Here is a 23,818-nt window from a genome sequence, read left to right as displayed (position 1 = left end):
GACTGTGTTGAAGGGGGTTTGAGGGAAGGGAGATCTCTGTTCCTCCTGGAAGGTATGATGGGAAAAGCTATTTGTAGGATTTAGAGGAAGACATAGTGTTGTGATATGTATCTTGGGAATTCCATTTAAGAAACAATTTCAGCTTTCATAATGAGTGGTTTGTTTTGCAGGCAACCCAAAATACAAATAATTTAAGTACTGTCTTTCTGTAATGAATTTTCATTGCACTATTACCAGTATTAGGCAGGTCAACCTGATTTGATAATCTAGGGGAATAGATTAGTACAGTGTTAAACTAAACTGTTTAATTATTCTGTGCTGCTTTGAGATCCCAATGGATCTTTTTATAAAGCTTTCTGGTTTTTGTCTGTTTGCTATTGCATACACTGATACTCCATTGACATTGCAGATAGATTTATTAAAAGTTCATGAAGTTAATTACACCTCTTAGTAGTTAATTTAACTGCTACAGTTAAAAATCAAATAGAACAGGAAAATACCATAATCTGGGTTGGACAGTTCTCCATACGTCCTTAGTATGTTTCCTTTCATTCCTTTCTGGTAAGGAAACAGACTGAAACTGGGGTAGTTCAGAGGCAGTGGCACAAAGGCTCTGTGGCAGCAAGAAGAGTGGTCAGCTGGAAGCCTCAGTAGTCTGTGTGTGTGCTCTGGACACTGTCTCTTGGCAAATCTTAAGCTTTGTGGATGATCTGTAAGTGGCTTAGATGTTAAGGATAATGTTTGGGTGAAAGCAGGTGCTAAATTTGCAGCATGTATTTTGACATAAACTTACTGTTTTTTCTTAAATGTACTGACTTAGCAAAAATTGCCCACAGAGGGCATCTCTGGATTATAATTTTTTTAGGATAGTGGAGCTTGAGTTAAAAACAGCTGTATGTTTCTCCAGTTCCATTATTTGGGCTCCTTAGATGTAATTATTTTAGGTTTTTCCCTGGAGTCTGTTAGTGCCTTTTGGGTCTTAGTACTTTAGCTGAATAGGTGAGATTTTTCAACACTGCTTGAAGCTTACAGATGTGCAGAAATGAAGTAAGTTTGAGATGTTTCTTCAGAAATATATTCTAATAACCCAGTTCGGGAGAGAACATACTCAGCATTATCTGTTTGGAATTTCTTCTCTTTGAAGGGGAAATTGGTATTTTTGTCCCTGTCATAGTTACATGGCTTTACTACTGTAAGTTCAGACTTGGTACTTTTTAAAAATGAATTGTTACCATATGTGTAATAATCTTATTGCATAGTTGGGAGTGTAGTTAATTGAAGTTATTTTCAAATAAATAAGGAATTTCTAGGTTTATATTACAGAGTTTTTGTGTACCTTGAAATGGAGAAGTATTTTCTGTATTGTTAATGAGGGAAAATGTGGGGTCTTTAAATCATTTATTTGCCTCAATATTTTGTATGATACTGGAGACCCTCGCTAGAATACTTGGATGGAAGAATGCAAGCTAAGTCAATTCAAGCAAAGCTTTAATGCTTTAATTTGATTTCACCTTTTTTTAATATAGATAGCGGTGTAATTTAAATTCATCTTCACTGCTTGTTCCTTGGATCTTATCCACCTGCTTTGACTTGAAAGAATTGAATGCAAATTGCTTCCTTCTCACAGTAGTTATCTATGGTATAATTCATGTGAACGCCAAACATTGACTTGTTTCCTTGAATTATTGCAGCCTGTGCTGCTTTGGATAGTTCTGCCTTCTGATTACCTAAGATGTTACAGTTCTTTAAAATGCTACTGCTTTCTGTCTTGAAGTCATTATATATTTAATAAGCTTTTATTCTGATACTTACAGTGAGAATTAGGCTTTAGATGTGCAGATTCTTGTGGAATTAAGAATTATGCATGTGCTTCTCTGGCAGTTGTTTAGAATACAGTATTGTGGGAATGTAATATGTACTTGTTCTTGAATACAATTCTGATGCAAGAATGGAAAAATAGAATGAGATGTATTAAGTACTTTTAGATGTGTGGGGTTTACCTACCATCATATTTTATAATGAACTTGTAAAGTATTTTTCCACTTCGTGGTAGTTTGCATTTTTTCCAAGAGCAAGTTCGATAAGAATTCTTTTTCCTGTAATCTGATGTACAGTTTGATGATGATATAATAGAATTTAGCTCTGTGTAGCAATCCTGAAGATAACATTTTAGTTATTCCTTACTTGATGAGACTGTTATTCTTGACTTCTGCCAAAGTATCACTCTAGAATATTTTTACTTCACTTACTATGACAGCATGTTTAGGTAACCAGAAGGAAATAATACCTAAAGATACCCATTTGAAATTTAGGTTATTAGAAATGCTTTTAAAGATTTAAATCATACTTTGAATTGGATATAGGAGGTAAACAGTGAATTATTCTTAAATTGGAGTTTTGTTCGGTGTTACAATCCAGTACTGCCCACAGCACCTACTCGACCTGCTTGGACATTTTGATATTGCTGTTTGGTGTTAGTCATTACAGAGAAATTTGTTGATTTCATAGTTGCACATGAGATTAGTTGGTTATAAGGTGTTAAAGGAAAAGAGGGAAAACTGGAAACTAGCTTGAGGTTTTTTATACTGAAAACTGTAAGCAGTCTGAAGAGAGTAAGGAAAAGTGTTCAAATGTCATGTTAAACATAGTGAATTAAAGCTGGAGAGGTGAGAATGAAATTATGGATGCCTGTTGTGGTTTATCTCTGGCCAGCAACTAACTGGCTTATATGAGAGAGCTGGAAGGGTAAAAGGGCAAAAACTTTGGATTGAGATAAAGACAGATGAATTAAAAAAAAGGAAAGTAGGGACAAATGACAAGGAAAATCAAACACAAGAAACGTGTGATGCAGAAAAATGCAGTAGCTCACCGCTGCTAGTGACCAATTATCAGCGAGTCCCCAAGCAGCACAGGCAAACTGCACACACACACCCTTCCCCAATTTTTTATTGCTGAGTGTGACACCCTGGGGAATGCAATACCCCTGGGGTCTGTAGGGGCTGGCTGTTGTGGTGGGCAGCCCCAGCCTACTCACTGGTGGGGTGGAGTGAGAAACTGAAAAAAACCCTTGACTCTCTGTCAGCGCTGCTTAACTGAAGCGTTCCTGAGTTATCAAGAGTGCTTCCAGCACAAAAAACAGCACCATCTACAACCTGCTGTGAAGAAAATTACTCAAACCCAACCAAAACCAACAACAAAGGTCTTAGTTGTTTTCAGAGATTTCTTTGAAATTATGATGGTCTGTAAAAGTGTAGATGAAATGGAAAATTGTGTTGAAACTCATGTACATGACTCATTTTGCCTGTTTGGGGAAACGGTTGATGCATGCCATTGTAAAACTGCAAAATAATATATTTCTTTGATCAGCTCTAGCTTTGGTGTGCAAAAGCTTTGTGTATTTCCATTAATTCTGTCATAGAGGTCACAGAATTCTGTAAAGAGGTCTTCTGGATCTGTGTGTGAAGGGGGGATTCAGAAGGGGTTTATTTTGTCATTTCTGCTGCACTTTTAAATAATGACAACTAGTTCCATTTTAGGGCACGTGATTGTTTCAGTACCATAGAGTAATCTGAGCTGTTTTTCACAGTAATTCTGTGTTTACATCACAAAAAATACAGAGGAAGATGTTGTCCTTCCCTACAGTTTTCATCCCCTGCTCTTGCATCTTACATTCTCTTTATTTCTTCTTTCCCAGAATGAATGGTAATTCTGAGATAATAAGCTTTTCTGGCTCTGAGATCCTCTCTGTTGCAGTTTTGGTTGTGTGTTTGGAGAGAGGGAGAGCAAATTAAGGAATGTTGTCAAGCCTGGCTTCATCTTTCTTTTCCAGCTAATTTTTAGTTCTGCAGAGATTACTTTTTCCCATTGAAAAGAATGCATCAGTAACTGTTCTGGTTCATCTGTCTTTAACAGATTAGTTACCTCACATGAGAATTGTTAGTTACCTTTATTATAATCTGGTTTTCTGGTGATAATGCTTCTTGAATTTTTGTATGCTTCCTACTGAATGTAGTTGATATGTGACCGTGAAATTGTGCTGTGATTAACTTGTGTTCTGAGAGCAGAGGCAGCAATCAGACAGTGAAAGAAATTAGATTTTCTCTATTCTCAAGGGTAAAAGTAAAGTTCAAGTTTGCTGTTTTACCTTGTTCATACTAATAGTATTATATCATGCTTCTCTGCAATTACAAATATTCTAGTCTTGTAAAAATAATTGATATCAGCCACTGTAAGAACCTTTCGTTTTATTTAACATACATTATAAAATCAGTGGTTTCACATGAATAGACTTAGGCAATGCTGCTTGAAATGGTAGTAATTTAATTAGAATGATACTTGTAAAAGCTTTTTACCTCTGGTCAGTTTTGTTGGAAACTGTAAACTTGGAAGTCACTCCGTTTTATCTGTTGGTTGATAATGTTGTTTGATGGACAGACTTCAGCATATCTCAGGGAGCAGAGTTCCTGGATGTGAATTGCTAAGGTGGGAGGTAAAATAATGGAAGGTATGGAGATTCTGGAAGGGGGGAAGAGAGCTTCTTCTCCTTTCTGTTGGTCAGGAATTTGTCTCCAAGTGAGTAAAAGTCGTAATGTCATAATCTGGGAGGAAGGTATACTTTACTGAAACATTGCAGACCATGAGTCTTATTATTGCTACTTACTGAGGAATGCTTAGTGCCTAGAATATGGAATTATTTTTATGTTTTGTCTAATCCTGGGTAGCCCAGATTTGATCAACTTCTGGAGTAGTTATTTCTGGGATGAACTAGTGACCTGCTAACCTCTCAGTGTAAATATGACCATCAGTCTTACCAGAAGTAAGATACAGATTTTAGGTGATGTGCATTCCATATGTTCAGTTCTCTGGATGTTGAGAAAGTGAGTTAGTAAACATATTTGCTACAAGTGATTTGTGATAAAATACCAAGCATGAGAGCCTGTGTTGGTAAGTGAATCAGTATGACCATGTGAAATAGCAAATGAAGGACAGGAGGCAGACAAAGTGTGCTTTTGCTGCATGGGAGCTTGGTTAGAAAGATTAAGTTGTTATGGTTTTTGTCAGAATCAATCCATGCCGCTAGTTCAAGGCCTATACACAAAAATCAAAGTATAGTGTTTGGTTTAGTTGATTATGGCTTTGCATGTTTGAGCAGGACTTGACACTGGAATACATCTCCTGAGATTTCTTTAAAAACACAAACACACACATGCATTCATTCTTGATCCTGTACAGTTTATTTTAAGTATGTATTGCTTCAGCACTGGAAAGCCTAGGCTTTATGAAATTCCCTGTGATTTAAGCATGCAAAATGACTAGAGAATAGACAAGACTGGTCTTGACTCAAAGATGTTTCCTAAAATTAGTTGCAGTAATTTAAAATTATTTTGAAAATACATAGTTAAAAAATTGCTGAAAATGTTTGCAAACTATTCATCCTTCTGTTATAATATATTATAAAATAATGTGAAATAGAGGTGCTACAGACTTTTTTCCTCTCCCTTAGTCATTACTGTGGTATCTCACACTGTTTAAAACCAGGGATGATACTTGGTCATTCAGATTTCATGTAAGAACTAGCCGTGGTGGATTGTTTGGTTGTGTTTCTGTATATTTATCAAGCAGTATATATTTTATATCCTTTATGGGTAAATTAATAGTTTGAATAATATTTGTGTTTTCCTTATTATTTCTATATACATCAGCTGTGAAAAGAGCTGGCCAATGTCTTCACAGAAGCATTCCAGGGACATTAAGTTTATCTGGCATGGCTGCATGCAAATTTAAGCATCCAGTTTTTAATATAGGTTTGCAAAGTAATTATGATACAGTTTGCAATCAGTGCAGGTGGAGAGTACAGGTACTTGTGAAACTGTAAACATGTATTTTCTGTTTTATAATAATCCTGGTTGCCTAAATAGTTTTGCTATCCAGTAGTTTTCTGTTATTTAATTTTATAAATGTGCTTATGATGCCATTTCTATAACTATGCCTTTGTTTCATTTTACAGAGGAAATAAAGGCTGAAACAGAAAAGCAAAGGTATGTGATAGTTCATTGTATTAAGTGATAGTGCTTTTAACATCTTAAAATGTGTACCATACTTATTCTGCATGGGGAGTATGGACTCTCTGAAAAACATTTTCAGTGTATTTTGGGTGGTTGTTGGTATCTGGAAATGTACAGATAGTGCTGCTTTATGTGTCTGGCTGTTCTGGTGCAGGGCACAGGACTTAGGAGAGGCAGCAGAAGGTGCTTAGAAGGGAGCAGGGTGGTACTCTTTGGCCACAAGGGAGCATAGGAAAGAGGGATCAGAGTTGGAAAAGGTCTTCGTGGATGGCACAGAAATTTATTTCAATGTATTGCTGGAAGAGCCTTGAAGTAGATTCAGAGAGGGAGGAAGAATGCAGGTAAAATACTTGGAGTGATCAGAGGGAGGAGGTTGGGGCGAGGAAGTGGGAGTGAGCAGAGAAAAGTAATGTAACTGGCAAATTTAGTGTCTGGAAAGGACCTTGTTAGGGAATAGGTATAGATTTGTGAAGGCAATTCTTCTACAAGTGATGGTAAAACCAAAAATTGGCATTCAGCAGTCTTTTGCTGTCAACTAACTTCTAACTGTTGCTGAGCTGTGGGATCTGTTATTGGCATTTTGTTACATTTTCCACAGGATTGTCTTCCTCATCCAGTGTTCCTAACTCTGAGTCAGGACTGTGAGGTGAAGACTGTTCATACCACTTATTGAGAGAATTGGATCAGTGGGTGAAACTGAGGATGAAAATGTTCTTAGGCAGCTGGGTGCTGCTTGGGGATCTCTATTCTGCCCTGTAACTGGATTTCAGAGTTGGGCAAATCATTAAAACCTCAGTGTTGGATGCTAAGGATTTCTGCTTCATCTCCTGGATATTTGAGCAGAAATCTACAGTTTTGGTTTGGAAAATAGAATCACTTCCAGCAGTAATTAAGTCAGTGGGAACTTTGTTTAAGAAGATGTAAAAGAAAACTTAATAAAATCAAATATGCTGAAAAATTTAGTCTTGCAGCTTATAAAATTGGGCTTGTAAAACTTAAAGGGTGCATCTGATTGAAATTGTGCTTTGCTTTCCCCCAGCAAATGAAGTAAATACAATGAGCTCACAGTAAGATTGTAAAAATAAATTTCATATTTATATAGCGTTTAGAAAACATTGCATCCAGCACTACAAGATTGTCTCAGACAGAAAGTAATAATATGAATTTATAATAGGTTTTTCTTAGAGTGGTATAAATAAAGCAGAAGTCCACATTGTGAGGCATGATAAGAAAAAATGCTTTATGTTAAATATTCAGTGGGAGATATTTGTTCCGGGCACTGAATAAGGAAAAGTAATATCCAGTCCTGTAGTTAAATACCATGCTAAAACTAATGAGACCACAGAATTAAAATAATTTATACAAATGTGGTTGAGCCATTTCTGAACTTCCAGTGCATAATTTCTGCCCTATCAATATCTGAAGTTGGGATATTTTTGGGAGTAGAATTTGGATGTCTTATCTTCCTATAGCCATTTTCTAAATAGATTTTGGTTTCTTTGGTGCTGTCTTTATTTTGACAGTAACCTTTTGCTACTGTGAAGGCTTTGCTGGTCTTGGAAATTGTGAATGGACTTCTCTATTCTTACTGTAGAGTCAAATTGTTTAGATGCAGTAGAAAATACTGTTTTTCTAGGCCCTAGAATAGAGAGAATTCATAGTCTATTAAATTATTTTCAGGATCTTACTTCCGTAATTGAGATTCAAATGTCCTAATAAGGGATTTCTAATGATGAGTGTTTAAATTTTTCCAGTCCCTGTTCAAGGTAATTGATCTCAGTTAACCTAGAATGAACTGAAGAGTAGATAATTTCCACTTTCCAGAAATTTTGCATGGAAAACAGCTCCTTTTGTTCTGCTATTTATTTTTTAAACAGAACTGATATTTGGTAGTGGGGTGCAGGGGAAGGGAATAAAAAAGTACAAGCTGATTTATGTAACCATTACACAGCAAATGCTGCCAAAATAAATTTCCAAATCCATTATTTGATACATACCTTAGCCTTTCTCTATGGCTAATACATAAATACCAGCATATTTCATAATTCCCATGCTTTGTAGATGCCTTGGGGGAAGAAGGTGTTGGGAATCGTTGCTGGGTTTAGAAGCAATTCACTGATATTAAGAAGTGCTTTTGAGTTTCTCTTCTCCTGTCTCTGCTATCCCCTTCCCTTACATTACCAGCAGTGTGAAGAGCTTACTGAGTTGCTTTTCCAGAGACAAATGTGCATCATCTTCCATATTTAGTATCTTGCCCATTTTGAAATAGCTTTCAATTCAGAGAATAGGAGATGCTCCAGGCTAATGTAGCAGCTTGCTGTGGCATGGGTTCTTCATTTTTGGAATCTCACCATGGCCTGCTCCTTGTTTTGAACAATTCTGGGTTTATTTCCAGAGTGGTCTTTTAAACTTAATTTTAATGGTTTCAATGGGCATAATCACCCAATGACGTATAGTCTTGTCATAAGACACAAGCAACAGATAACTGCCCTTTCATTCCTCAGAGTAAAGCTTTTATAGGGAGTATCAGAGAGATTCAGGAACATAGAAGAATCATGTACTTCCTCTGTAGCTTATCTGATTATGGTGTTGTTCAAAAGAGCTCTGCTTCCAGCAGAAAAATACAGAGCAATAAATAAAGTTATGCTTCCAACAAAAAAACCCCCAAAAAACCCAAAACAACTCTGGCCTTCTTCAGAGGTTTCTTTTTTTCTTTCAGGAAAAAAATGTGTAGGGATAAATTCTTAAACCTTCAAAAGAGATGTAGCCAGTAAAAAGTAGCATCTTAATACTAATTACTCACTCTTAAGTCTTGAATTTGGGTGCCCTTTTTAAGCAACCTAAACAAGATCTGTTTGAATGTGGTGACAGATACAATCTGAAGGACAATCCAGCCTGCTCCTTGAAAAGCTGAAAGTAATTTGTATTGATTAGTTTAAGGCCCACTCTATAATGTGTGGGACTGCAGTCATGCTGTGGATTTATAATGAACTCTTAGCAGTCCATTCTTCTACTTTGGGAACATGAAATTGAGTGCATTCCTTGAAGCATCTGTTTTAATTAGCAACGTGCATGCTGTATTTCAATGCAGTTGTTCTACCAAGATCTATTTGAATTTCTGCAAGAATTCTGTGAGCCTTCACTACAGAATATGACATTTTGCACTTTTTTTAATACTGCTTTTCAAGCCAGTGTTGTTTACCTTTTATCTAAAGGTACCTGTGAGTGCAAAAAAAAGGTTGGGAATGCTTTATATAAAGGTGATGAGTTATTCTATGAAATGAAAAATCTAAATATCTTGCTTTGAGCCAAAGCAGAACTGCATTGATGCACTCAAATTAGTGAAAAATGACCCATTCCTAATTATCCTTCTGTGACATTAATGATCGTGACCTTTCTAAAGGTGCTGTAATCAATGAAACTTCAACAGCTCAGAATTGTCTTGCTTTTGTACAGTTAGTATTTTCAGATCATTTACCCAAGTGAGATATGTTGGTAACCACTCGACTGTTAAATTAAGTGGTGTTACCTGAAGCAGAGATTGAGATAAAGGTTCTGCTCATTTTGTTCTGTTAGTTTGTTGCTTTTGCCTGTCTAGTAAGGGGAGTCCTTTGGTATTTGAGAGGAAGCAAGTCTTTCTGCTTCCATACCAGCAGGTACCACTGGATAGCCCCTTAGTGGGCAAGTGGGTCAATTTGCCTGGTCCACGAAGGAGCTATGAAGTATAAAAGGTGTTACGAATACTTCATGGATTACTATTGTTAGAAGTTTGTCTTTCCTAATGTTAATGTTTTTGATATTTTATTTCATTCATAAACATTGTGGTGGTGAGAACAATTTGTGTGATCACTTTACAGTATTCTAATACAGTCATTCTGTTTAGTCCCCCTCATGGAGAAGCAAAGTCTGGTTCAAGCACTCTTCCACCTGTGAAATCAAAGACAAGCTTCATTGAAGCGGACAAATACTTCCTACCATTTGAATTGGCATGCCAGTCCAAGTGCCCCAGGATTGTCAGTACATCTCTAGATTGTTTACAGGTCTGTATGAAGATGAGTTTTTACTATCAACTGTAAAATCCTGATGCTTTGGAGGGGGAGTAGTTATATGAAATAAATAATGTCATGGGGTTTTTATTATTTTACTTTACAGAATGTGTTTCTCACAAAAGATGAATGTATGCCTGATTTATTATGTAGTGTATGTGTGTTGTTCTTTGTGTGTTTTACCAGGGTTTCCTGGTTGGGTTGTTATGTACAGCAACCTATTTTCATGTGTTTAAATGTGTGTTGAGCGAACACAGCAGGTATAGCATTAGAAATTCATTTTATACTATTTATAATTGCAGTAAAATATTTACAATTTGAGATGTCTAGTCTCTCAAAGCTCTCGAGGTTCCTGTAATGTTTTCAGAAGAAATTCTACTGCATTGTGTTTAGCCATTCACTCCTCCAGAGCAGCCCAACAGTGAACTCAATTTACAGTCACAGGCACATGTGTGCTTGGCCTGCTCTTGTACCATGATGCTACTCTGTGTAGCTTGGGGATTTACAAGTACTCTTGTGCCTAAAGTGTTCAGAAGAGGATTTTACTAATTTTGTAATTAATTTCACTTCTAACTATTGAAGACCTAGGGAAAGCAAAGGATACTAGAAAACCAAACACCAGAAGAAACTCTAAAAAGTAGAACACCAGCTAGTAGCTCAAATAGAGAGTGTTTGCAGATGGTTTATCTGGTATAAAAAGCATTTGCATATTGACTATATATAAAGACTTCTGTGATGTGAGTTAATTTTTGGAATCCTGTTTGGTTTAGAACATTAACTGCTGAACAAAACTTTAAACTTGCTGACAAACTTTGTATAGCAGTTGCTGACTGAAAATTGAATAAATCTGGAGGATATATAAAAAATCCTTGATGCTTTACGATACATGGGGTAAAAGGTGCTGTTTTATTTATTCTGTGCAAGTTAGAACTATCAAGTGAATTTATTTATTTTAACAAAAAGCTGGCTTAATTTTTTAAAGCTCTTATTTACATGAGTTTTTTTCCTCTCTCCAGAAACTTATAGCATATGGGCACTTGACAGGGAATGCTCCAGACAGTACAGCTCCAGGAAAAAAACTAATTGATAGAATTATCGAGACAATATGTGGCTGTTTTCAAGGCCCTCAAACAGACGAAGGGGTTCAGCTGCAAATAATAAAGGTAACGTTTAATACTTCCTGTATTTATAGTGGTGGCAGCAGGAAGACATTCTTGACCTCAGAGTTCAAAACCAGAAGTGCTTAATTTGTAAATGTCATGGTAGTGTTAAAATATTTTCTTTATCCTGTTTCTTGGAGATGGAAACTCCCTAGTCTTTGCCCTTCCCCTAATTTCTTCCACTGCATTTTGCACAACTCATGGTTGTGGTCTCAAGTCTAGTACATAGACCACTGGGTGAAATTCATTCACAGCAGACCTGTGGAGCCTCTAATTGTGAGGAATTACTGTCGAACAATCCTGCACTCCCAGTGGGAGAAAGGATAATTAAGCAGCAGATTTTAAAATCCATTTTGGAATTTGTTGATGAAATGCAATTAGACCTGGCAGTTGGACATTACCATGGTAGCTTTGTACTGCTGTGTCATACACTTGTGCTTGAAGGAGGTCCAGGGTTTGTTTCCACAGCTTATATAAATGTTGCATGTGGAGTTTGTACAAAAGTTTCTGGGGAACCTATTTCTGATTGCAGCCATTAATTATGGGTATTTGTTTCAGGAAATTACTATGCCAAGTACTAGAATTTGGCTGCTTAGTGGAAATGCTGTACCCTGTTCCTGTAACAGCAGTCTTTAAATAACTGTGATGGTGAACAGGAGTGAAGAATACATTTGAAGTTAGTTAAGCAAAATTGAGTATTTGTTACCTCATAATCTTGTGTATATGTATCCTGAGGAATTGACATTTCTTGCAGATTGTACTTACTTGTATTAATGCAAAGGATGTACTTTGTTCTTCTCCTTTTCATAGCTCAAACCTTCCCTGTTCTTTTTTGCACTCCACTTCTGCAGATAGTTGTTACAAATGTTGTTTCATGCTGCTGTTTTCTAGATTTGTTTTGTTGTTTTGCTCATGTCTTTAAGATGTTTTTCATCCTGTAAAGGGAAGTTTTTATTGATTTAAACTTTCAGTGGCTGAAACTATTATAACTCTCTTGCATTGTAATACTGTCTGTTTGAATGCTTTCTTATTCCAATCCTCCCTGCCTGAAGGGGCTTTAAGAGCTAATATTCCTTCTGTCCAGGAGAAAATTTGAGAAAGTCAATTCTTCAACAATTGCAAAGTGCATTAAGTGTGTACACTCTTTTAGTGCCCTTATTTCTTTCTCTGTTTTCGTGTAGCTAATTGCCATGTTAGAGTAACCAGGAAAGTTGAGAGTGCTGTTTTGACTTTGACTCCATTTTTGTCCAATACACAGAACACCAAAAAAAGCTTGAAAATTTTAAATAACCTTGGCAAAGACCAGAACTTTTGACTTTGAAAGAATAATGAAGCTTCTAAGTCATACTCTCTTAGGCCTCCTAACACTTCAATTCGGAGATGAATGTGGACCCTGCTTCTCCAGTATGATTTGAAGGATGATCTTCTTAGACTCTTCTGTGGTTCTGGTGGTTAGTATGTTGTCTGAAGAATCTTAATTCCATCAGGGGGATAGAAGGCAGACCTGGATTTCCTGCTTTTTTGTGCTGGTGTTCCCAGGCTGTTACCCTCAACATAAGCAGCACTCCCACAGGGCAGCTGCTTCATCAACACCACAGTGAAAGCTGAGAACTTTGATCACTTGGACACCTTCCTCTCTGGAGGGTTGTCTTGGTTCTGCATGCAGGATGGGCGGCCCTTGGGTAGTGTGCTGCCCTCACTCTGGGATCTGGGAGCCATCATGGGGCAAGAGCCAACAGGCACTGCAGGTTTCCTACTTGCTGGGTGCCTTTCCGGGGTGGAGTCATTTTCAGCCCGTTCCCAACTGCCAGAGCACTCAGACATTCTGAAAAGACCTTTCTGCTGACTACCAAGGAAATACTCTTCTTGCTGACACAGAGAAGTGCATTTTGTCTTTTTTTAGTTATCTAAGCTTTAGAGTCATGTCCTGCAACAAGAGACACCAGTTTAACTTTTCTGCTCCTATCGCTCACATGTTCTCTCCTCTGCTGTGATGCTCTTGTTCTTCCTCTACAGACTCTGTGGTGAACCAGAATGGGAAATTGGCCTTTTCCTTCATTTCCCTTGTAGTTTAGTTTGATTGGGGTGTAATTCTGATGTGAAGCCACACAACTTTCTTGTATAGTTGTTGTGGTGGGGATTGTTGTGGCAGAAATAATACAAGTAATTAGTCTGCTCATGCAATTAAAAGAGGTTTATTCAAATTGTGTGAAATAACATCCCTTGATTGAATCTTTCTGCCTCCAGGCTTGCTTTCCTAAGGCTGCTGTGGCATTTGTGGTGAGTGCAGACTTGCACTGACAGTTGCAGAGGTCTTGAAGTTCTGTTTATGTGTCTTCTGGCCTTTTGGTGCCTGCAGAACTAAAACTATGGCAAAACTCTTTTTCTTTTTTTTTTTTTTTAATCTGTAAAGAATGAATAAGGATGAGGAGGCAGTATTTAACATGATATCAACTGTTTACACTTGTGTTTTCTTTCCTTGGTTTGCCATATGGAAAGTGTATATTATATAGGTACTTTTACAGCTTAACTTATGTTTGTGTGTGCTTGATGGCTGTAGTCTGAAAAGTTGAATGTTATTTAGTGACTTTTTTTAGCATCACTTAAAAATTATACATCTATGCAGACTATTTGATTTAAGGAGCTTTGGCTTAAAGAGTTCAGTTTCCTGTGTTTTTCAAAAGTCGATCCATGCTAACGCATTATTCTGTGATAAGTAAGTGTGTGGACTGCAAGTTAACTTAAAAAAAAAATTGAAAATAAATCTGTAGACCCTCTCAAAGGAAACAGAATTATGTGATTCTAGTAGCTAATTCACACTAGAGAGAGGAGCTAGGGCTACTGTGTTTTATGTGCTGTTCCAAGTACTCAGGAGTTTCCAAGCAACTGAATGACGAAATCAAGACAAAGTAAGCCCGTGCTGATCAGATGACAGCTATACTGTGTCATAAATCTTCCAAAGATAAGGTGATCAGAGTTGGCTGAGAGGAAGAAAGAACTGACCCTGAGTTGAAAATTTTTCTCCTGGTTGTAGTCACATTATTTTGCTGTAACTGTGCTGTTCTTATAGAATATTCAGTGTGAGAGGAATCAAAAGTTTAGAGTTATAGATGGATGCTGGATGTTTTTAGTAGAAGATTATTGTTAATTTAGTTTACTTTTAAAATTACATTTGTTTTGCCTCACAAAGCAGGATACTTCCTGAACTGTTCTAATCCATTTGTTTTAAATAATAGAAAATTCACTTGGCAAATGTGCTTCAGGCTAAAAGAAAAAATACTGTGGGTGTCACACAAAGATATGATAATCTGTAACTCAGGAAGTTATCCTGGGGATTTTTCTCCTTTCCCAAAGCCATAGGTTGTTTATAAAAATTAATAAGCTTTATTTATAGTAAGTAGGTGGCAGCACAGAACTGTAAGGTCTTTCCCAAACACAGAACAGTAAGTATGAAGGACTGGAGGGAAAGCATAAGGAAACAAACTCACAGTCAGAATCGTCACCAGTAGTTTCAGGGCAAAGAGGGCTTGTTGGCTGTTGGTATTTTTGCAAGTTTTGTGACAAAGAAAGCTTCCTTGGAAGGACCTGAAGGAGAATGAGGCGGCTCTAACCTTTCACAAAGGTTTCCTTCTGTTTCTAAAGGGCAGCAAAGGGGAGGAGTAAATAAAGTAGGCTTTTTTTTCCTTTTGTTTACTTATTAGCTCACAGTGAGGATACTGTGGGAGCAGATGAGCTACGTCTGACCAGAAGGAGTGGGAACTCAATTGCAAAAAGCCTTGAAGAGCAAAATTTTACATGGTAGAAAAGAGCAACATAATGCTATGACTCCATAGGAGTAGCTTGCTGTTCTCACCTCTGCAGAGAGCCATTTGTCTGTCCAGGCTTTGCTCCTAGACTTTTCCCTTACCCCATCCCTTGTCCTAGCAAGCATTTAATACTCTGCATGTACTGAAGCCACTTTCAAAACAAACAAAACCCCAAAACTAAACACCAGAGAACCGACTGAGGGTGCTTTTTGTTTTCTGTGATTTTTACTTGTATTGATGAGTTGCTGTTAAAATAGTACAGGTGGCTTCATGCTCTGTACCTGTTGCAAAGTAAGAGTAAGAGTGTGGCTGGGAGGAAGGCAGAGCTTTTGTTACTCCATCTCTCAAGGACCTGTGTTTTGTAGCAGTTTTGGATTTTGTGTAATCCTGCTTTTCTGGGAGCTAAGGTAATTGTCTTCTACTCATCTGTCACCCCTCTCTTCTTCCTTGTATTGGACATAGTGGTTGCTTGGTCACAGAGTAAGGGGGAGTAACTTGAAGAAAAGTACTAAAGTACTAAAATGAGAAAGGAAGGGTTTATTTTTCTAACATGTGAGTTCACAAGGGTTTCAGAGGAGCAATACTGCCACTTTTCATAATGTGTGGTTTCTCAGAGTTAGCTGTTATGACATTGTGATAATGATACACTCTTCTATGATAGAGAATCAAGTGATGTTGTCTAGGGCATATCATCAAATTGAGCCCTAAATGGAAACTGTCAAGAGGGAAGGATGTTCAGAAAGTGATTGTAAAATTCTTTCTGTCTTGCGTTTGTTTTCATATTTCTACTGGTCTGGCATACTAGCAGAAGAGAAATGTGAAATTAGAATAACTAATAGCCTGAGAATGACTCTAAATTGTAAGGAAGATGGAAGATATTAGCAAAAGATCAAAGCTAAAAATGCTTATCAGTTTGCAAATGTGCATGGTAGTCATTAAGATTCGTATCTAGTGCCTGGGAAAGAAAGAAACCCAAAGAAGTGACTATCAAGAGCTCTGTAAACTCTTGGTAGTTTGATATCTGCAGGGAGATGCCCTGTAGAAACCCTGATTCCTCAGGCTGCACAGAAAATATTATTCAGTGAATTTGGATTAAGATATTAAAGGAGGTATGTCTCAGTGTGTGTTTGAAGCATTTCTTTGCTTCCACACCTCTAATCAGGTGGTGTAAAAAGAACCAGGCTCTGCTATTCATAACAAGCATACTGAAAAAAAGTTTGGAAATTCAAGCTGTTAAGCCAATTAAAACAAAAGAGCATATAATCTATCTGTAGCCTTGTCACCTTTCTCTAATAGCTGGCTCCACTTTCTATTATTAAAAGTTGGGTGAAAAAACATCATAAGATTTCACTGAACTGAGGTGGAAGTTAAAATTGACTTTTCAAATATCAGCTTCTTACTCATCCATATATAAGAAGGAGACAGAAGATAACACAAAGATGACATTAACTTTATGAATGACATCACCAGAACCAGAGATGGAGACTGGAGCCCCCTGCACCTTTCATTAGTGTCCCTAGTGCTAGGCTGCAAGAGACCTTGTCTTCCAAGTGAAGAGCTGTAGGTAGTTCCTATTATTGAGTATGTGTGTGTACATGTATCAGTGATATAATTTGTAACTGAGTGAAAGAAATATTAACTAATCTAAAGATGTACTGTGTTGGGTCCAGATGGTAGTGGTTTGGAAAAAATAGCTGTTCAGCTGGTTTTTAAGAGTGACTGATGTTACTTTTTAAGGGGTTTGAGTGAGAGATGGGTACTATTTCTCCACTTCTTGGTGCCTTGTGTGTTTTGAAGTTCTGACAATGTCAGTAAGAGATGCGAGGTGTGGTTTGACGAGTAAATTATCCAACCTGAAATAACTTTTTTAACTGTGACAAATTTTAAAAAATTGGAGCTTTCCAGTGCTTCCAGTTCTTTCTTTCTTACCCCAAACATCCCATTGAATGGTAACCGTCAAAGTTTTTAATGTTCAAAATTCCCTCTTTCCTTCTACTGGATTACAGTGATGAATACAAACTGTTGCAAACCAGGCTCTCCCCCCTTCCACTCTCCTACACACATCCCTGACAATGTTTTCAAACCCTATCCTCAGATTTTATCTGCCTCTATTTCTGCCCTTTAATCCAGCCTGCCTCTGCCTCACATAAAGCTAATTTGTTCCTTACTTCTGTGTTATCTGATCTTCTACAGGCTTATGTGTTTTTATTTTTTTAAAGAGAGGCAGATATTACCAGGATCAGGAAGAAATAAGCAAATTTCTGCAGAGGGGCCAACACAATGTTCTGGCATCTACCAAAAAGAGCTTGTTGTAAAAGGCAGTTGTCTGAGCATAGCTGTCTAACCTCATACTCAATTTTTGGTCATAACATTTACATTTATTTCTAAAACAACTTTTGGACCCTTTGACTTCCCTTCCAGGCTTTAATGGGTAGCCTGTTCCTGTTTTGTGTTTAGAAAATTTGAGGATGACTTCTATTAGCTACCTCTCTGATGGTTCCTTTGGTTGCTTCATGCTGTCATGTGCTATGAAACATGTAATACTTTGATATGTTGATGAAAAACACTCAGTTTAATATAACTGGTATGATTTTCCAATATAGGTACAAGAGTATGTGGGAAAACATAATTAAATTGTATTCAAAATATTTATTTATATATATTTTAGAAGTAGTCCAGTTTTGATATTTATTAATTTGTAAACTTTTTGACTGATAAATGTTTTGACTGGTAAATGTATATATGTGTGTTTATTTAGGCTTTGCTCACTGCAGTAACATCTCAACACATAGAAATCCACGAAGGAACAGTACTACAGGCTGTAAGAACATGTTACAATATCTACCTAGCAAGCAAAAATCTTATCAATCAAACTACAGCCAAGGCCACTCTAACACAAATGCTGAATGTCATTTTTGCACGTATGGAAAATCAAGCAGTGAGTATCTCAGTGTCTTTATTTAGAAACTACCTCTTGAAAGCAAACCAGCTTGAGACATTTGTTTCATCATTATTAAGGCTTTTTGGCTTTTCTGACTTGAGTACTTTGAGGAGAAAAAAAAATCTGGTATCTGATATTTTTCTTCTTGTGTTTTGCCCTCTGAAATAGGTGGAAAGTATGAAGTTTGGGGTGGGGGTGGTGTACAGAAGTCACAGAAATTCTTCCCTTTCTGGGGATTCCAGAACAAGAGACCACAAAAAAGAGTTTGCCTTGATGTTTTTCCAAACACACCTTCTTTATTGTCACATCTACTCCCTGAGCTTCTTAATAGGGCAGGCAGCTCTGTAGTGTGGTCATCCCTTCTTTGATAGTGAAGGTGTGAACTACATGCATAGTCGGTAAGCATCCCTCTTGCAATGGATTATCCCATGATACTGAAGTTATTTATAATTAAACAAAGATGCATTTTCTTAAACTGCTACTGTGTAAGCAGAGACAATAGATATCTTTTCTCTATAAAATAATGCATATATCTTAATGTTTTATTTTGATAGTGAATTTCTTCTGTGTTTGCAATGCTTTTGTAGCTTCAGGAAGCCAAACAGATGGAAAAGGAAAGACACAGACAGCAACACCATCTCCAACAGTCTCCAGTAAGCCATCATGAGCCTGAATCACCTCATTTGAGACATATTCCAGCACAGGCTGATCAGCTGTCCAAAGACCATGAGAGAGAGCTTGACCACAGCACAAACGATGTGGACAAAAGCCTTCAAGAAGATATTGAGGCAGAAAATGGATCTGACATTTCTAGTGCTGAAAATGAACAGACAGAAGCTGACCAAGCCACAGCAGCAGAAAGTAATCAGTGTGTATTTCTGTTTCATGGAGGGAGGGAAAAGGTCTGTAAAAACAAAGGCTTGAGGACTGTCTTTTTTTTTCTATCCCAAATCTGGAGTAATGCAGGCATAAGTTTTCAGATAGTTGAGTAATGCAAAATGCCCATTTGCCCTTGTTACCACTGTCCTTCAAGAGCAAACTCAAGTCCTGCACTCTGTAGGTCTGAATCAAAAATTACTTTTTGCTTCTGTGTAATATTGTGAAAGTTTTTGAGAGCATATCAGAACCCTCAAGTTTTCCATGTTTTAATGTATATGAAGATACAAAATTGATGTGTTTTGTTGGCACAGGCCTGTAGATTAATTGCCATTTACAATGGCAAATAATTGACATATCAGGTTAACCACTGGAGTTCTTGCATTCTGCAAACACCTATTTTTGAAGCTTCCAAACATTTATTCTGAAATATTAAGTGCAAGCAAAGTACCATCTTAATGTCAGAGTTTCTCATTAATCCTTGTTTGTGTTTGTTTTTCTTTTTAAAGATCTTTCTAAAGCTGATGGAGGAACTTATGATGGTGAAAGCAATGAGTGTGAAGAGAAGGCACAAGAAATTGTAGAAAGTATTGTGCAGGAAATGGTGAACATAGTAGTTGGAGGTATTATATTAATATCTATCATTTCAATAGCAACTACAGTCTGGTTCTTGACCTTAAGAATTATTTTACCACTTTCAAATATTTAACTAAAATTTATCATCATTTAAAAATGACTTGCATGCTGAAGAAGACAGTTATGCTGTCAGACTTCAGCAGTGCATTATTTAACAGTAAAATGGACAGGATTTCATACATGGATTTACACTTGATATTGGAGAATTAATGGTCTTTTAAAATACAAATTCTTGGTGTTTTTTTGGTTTTGTTTTTAATTATTGTTTTACTTTGTTTCTGTATGAACACTTCAGAAATGGGTCCCTCTCTCCAGTAGCAGTGTCTCACTGTACTTTTCAGTTCATTGTAAATTGTTTATCATACTAATGGGTGATGTCCCATACCAGTCCTTCTTGGAAACTTGGTAGAGTGGTGACCCTGACAAGTTTAGTTGTAATTGAATTTCTTACTGTAATTTTCATTATTTGAAATAAGGAATATTTGCAGTTTTTATAGTTCTGTAGTGCCATGTAAATTCTGTCTTAAACTCCTCCTTATGATTTTTTTCATATTTAAATGTTGGCTTTAAAAGGTATTTTTAATCTCATATAATGCTTGTTAATTATTTTTGCATCTTTTCTGATAGATGTGGAAGGGACTGCAGGTGGTGATGGCACAACTGTATCATTAGAGGATGGCAGTGACAGTGAAAACATTCAGGCAAATGGAATTCCAGGAACTCCAATTTCTGTTGCTTATACACCATCTTTACCCGATGACAGATTATCTGTCTCTTCCAATGATACTCAGGTACAAGCAGATATAATTGGGAAATACTGAAAAAAAGTATTAAGTTTTAAATGTTGCCCAATGCTTGTGCAGAGTGATTAGTATAATTCCATAAAATAGGTTACTGAGATGAATTTCAAGAATTAAGTCATGTTGCTTTACTTCAATGCATTACTTAAATGAAATTTTTTGGAATAAATTTTGCATGTGATGTCTTTTTTATCCCAGCATGTTTTTCGTTGTCCCATGGAGTTACTGTTCAAGAAATGTCATTTTCCTGTTTTGTGAAGTGCTTCTGAGAAACTGTAAAACTAGTATTCAATATACATAGTGAAACGTACAGCCAATTATACACATGCCTGTGTAATTTTAGTGTGCTCTTTTCAAACAAGAAATAGAAATTTCAAGCTGATGGCATGATCTTAATACAGTGATTTCAGATTAAGAGTTTCATGTCTGAGAGGATTTGATTTTCATTAACAAAATAGGTGTGAAAATATACTCCCTCTCTTGTATGAGATATGTGTACACTTGTCAGCTGACCAAGAATATTTGCTGTCAGAGTGTACTGAGTAATTAGGTTTGAGAATAATAATTTTAAAGTTCAAAAAGTTACAGTCATGTAGCCATACAAATAGAAGACTTAACATTAAACATGTTACCTATGTATGGAACAATAATACAGAATTGCAAGAAATTAGTAATAGGGGTGTTTATTGTACCATAGACATTTATCAAATGTATCTGGCAGCAGACAGGTAACTTATTCATAATCTATTAAAATGTCTGGTGTTTGGGTCTTTTTAAACTAGTTTAAACTATCTACTGAAAGAGCCTGGCAGCAATTCACTGCAAATTACCCTACTTAAACTTGACCTACCTAATTTCAAGATGCTCTTTAATTAATTCTGACTTTTTACTGAGTAGGGCATTTTCAGGAGTGATTTTTATTTCAGTTGGACTGTAGAATGTTTCTGTTTTTTGATCTTGAGACCATATAGCTAAAGTGAGTTGGTTATAATTGTATAATATATTAACCTTTTATTGCTCAGAGGTGGGGATTTCCCTGCATGCCCTGCTAATGCAAAATGGTATACTGAAATATGTTAACTTCCTTAGGAATCTGGAAATTCTTCAGGACCTACCCCTGGTGCTAAGTTTTCCCACATTTTACAAAAGGATGCCTTCCTTGTATTCAGGTCACTGTGTAAACTCTCCATGAAGCCCCTGTCAGATGGACCACCAGATCCAAAGTAAGTAGAATTTAAAAGTTTTCCTAATGAATCTAACAATAAAAATAAATTATATAAATATTTTTTGTGAGTCCTGTTAACGAGAACCTAACAGTATGGTGAAAAGAACGTAGAAGCTTTGGAAAAGTACTTTATGTGTTAATGCATCTTTTGTATACCTGTTCAGAAGTTTCTTAACACCTGTCCTTTTATGAGTAGAACATGTTCTTCCTAGTTGCTGTTTATAATGCTTTGAAAAGAGTTTGTATAGAAGATTATCAGGTATTTCTGGTCTTGCTCACACTACTCTGCTTTTGGTACCTTCTAGGTTTGTAACCATTGCTGGTTGTGCCTCAGAATTTCTTTTATCTCTTGCATAGTGCTCTCCATCCAAAATATAGGTCTGTGCTGACCACTGGGAAGAAAATTAACTCTACCCCAGCTGAAACCAGCACATTTGTGTATCCAGTACACATCCTCGGCTCTACTTAATATCAACTCCTCACCTGGAGCTGATAACTGGTTATGATAAATTCATGAAGAAGTGTTTCATGCTTTTGTTCAGGTCGGACACTTCTGTCAGCCTACTTAATCAAAACACAAATGTTTGATAGCAAAGATTTTATTTGGCTGTTTCTTCTGACTGAAGATACCATGTCTTCAGTTTCATTTATAGAACTGTTGGTTTTAAAGCAGATACAGAATCTCCTCTGTAGAAGGGTGCCAGTATTAAATTCTGAGTGTCAGCAGAAAGGTTTGCTTTCTGATCTTGGATTTATATGCATATAATTTATATACATTTGATCTACACATTAGGAACAGTTGCTGATAATTTTCAAGAGGGGTGCTTTTTTGTTCTAAGGAGTGTTAAGAGCTCAAATTGAAACTATAATATGATTTCAAATGACAGTGAAAGGCCTGGTATTCTTCAAATTAAAATCAGCTTTACTGTTCTGAGTCTAGCTTTTAAAGGAGGTAACTTTAAGACAATTTAGTTACATCAGTGATGTGGATTTAATAAGTTGAAAAGATATGATGTAGTCAAAAGGGTTTGAAGATTTAATCTAGGAACTTTTTAAAATCATCTAGCAATGTACTTTGAAAAGTCACGACATTAGAGAATGAAGACTGGAGCATGAGGATTTTTCCTCACTATTGTTGAGAATTGTCTTCCAGGAAATGCCTTGAAAATCCTGTGGTTTTAGTTAGTACTCTTGAGTCTAAAGCAGCCCATTTATTAAAGGTTTTAGTGGATTAACTGCCTTGCAAGAGCAGTAATAGCTATTGAGGCACTTGGAGAATCTCATCTGAATCCATGGAGTCCTTGACATTCATATTAGGACTGGCAAAGCTCTTCATACAAAAACAAATTGGAGAAAAAGGCATTTAGGGCAACCAAAATTCACTGCAAATACATTTGAAGATATGCCATATTTGGAGAAGTGCCTAGAATTTATCAATGATTCTGAGGCGTTGCTGGCTTTTGAACTATTACAAACATGCTGTAATTGGAAGTGGAGGCATAGGATATCTGTGGCATTTCAAGAGTCTTATCTGCCTCTTAAAAAATCTTACTTTCAATGAAATTTGTTACGAAGTCTGTAATGAAACTATTTTTAGATTTTAGGTAACTGAACTTGAAGCTTTAGCTTAAAATCACAAGTCTGGGACTTAAGATCAGCATTTTGCTTTCTGGGAACCTGGTTAATGTCTTTGTTTTCTTTTTTTCTGGAATAAAATAAGATAGGGGTGAAATACAGCTCAAAAGTTTGCTTGCTGGTTTTTGTTTTTACCTTAAACCTGTTCTAAGTTAAGTGGGCTTTACACATCATACAAAATTTTTAAGGTCAGCGTGTCCAGGATTTCAGGTTGGAGCTGTCACTTGCTGGAAGTAGGCAATATTTAATATTTTACTTATGACTGAAATTCTCCTCATATTTAAAATCTTATATTCCATAGCAAAGTATAATCTGGTCATGTGCTATCTGCACATCTGGTACCATGTGATACAAAACCAAGCCTTTTGCATCAAAATAGATTGTTATGGCAGTGTCCATGCAGTGCCATTATCAAGTATTTCTTGAAGAACTCTTACAGAGAGCAGTTTTGGATTGACTTTGACCTGTAGCCCATTAGGAGAAATATGAGAGACAAGTTCCTCACTCAATTTGACTGGCTCTTTTCTTCTCAAAAGCATCTTCAGAAGAAAACTCTGCTGATGGAATTATATTTTGAGTTTGAAATGTTTGCAGATTGATTTCCCTATCTGACTTTGTTGGGCAGAAA

General features: G+C 36.6%; 1 protein-coding gene across 1 annotated transcript in view; it reads left to right on the top strand.

Moving 5' to 3' along the window:
* ARFGEF1 (ADP ribosylation factor guanine nucleotide exchange factor 1) overlaps positions 1–23,818 on the top strand; it is an 84,184-nt gene that overhangs the window by 20,258 nt on the left and 40,108 nt on the right. Inside the window, exons 2-9 of the mRNA XM_058817333.1 lie at positions 6,008–6,038; positions 9,949–10,105; positions 11,128–11,274; positions 17,836–18,015; positions 18,606–18,879; positions 19,404–19,517; positions 20,158–20,321; positions 21,420–21,553. Of these exons, the coding sequence (XP_058673316.1) occupies positions 6,008–6,038; positions 9,949–10,105; positions 11,128–11,274; positions 17,836–18,015; positions 18,606–18,879; positions 19,404–19,517; positions 20,158–20,321; positions 21,420–21,553 (1,201 nt within the window). The remainder of the gene's footprint in view (positions 1–6,007; positions 6,039–9,948; positions 10,106–11,127; positions 11,275–17,835; positions 18,016–18,605; positions 18,880–19,403; positions 19,518–20,157; positions 20,322–21,419; positions 21,554–23,818) is intronic.

Source organism: Ammospiza caudacuta, chromosome 1, assembly GCF_027887145.1.
Source record: "Ammospiza caudacuta isolate bAmmCau1 chromosome 1, bAmmCau1.pri, whole genome shotgun sequence".
In the NCBI taxonomy this organism is placed as follows: domain Eukaryota; kingdom Metazoa; phylum Chordata; class Aves; order Passeriformes; family Passerellidae; genus Ammospiza; species Ammospiza caudacuta.
The sequence above is the reverse complement of the archived record's forward strand: the minus strand, read 5'-3'. Positions and strand labels throughout refer to the sequence as shown.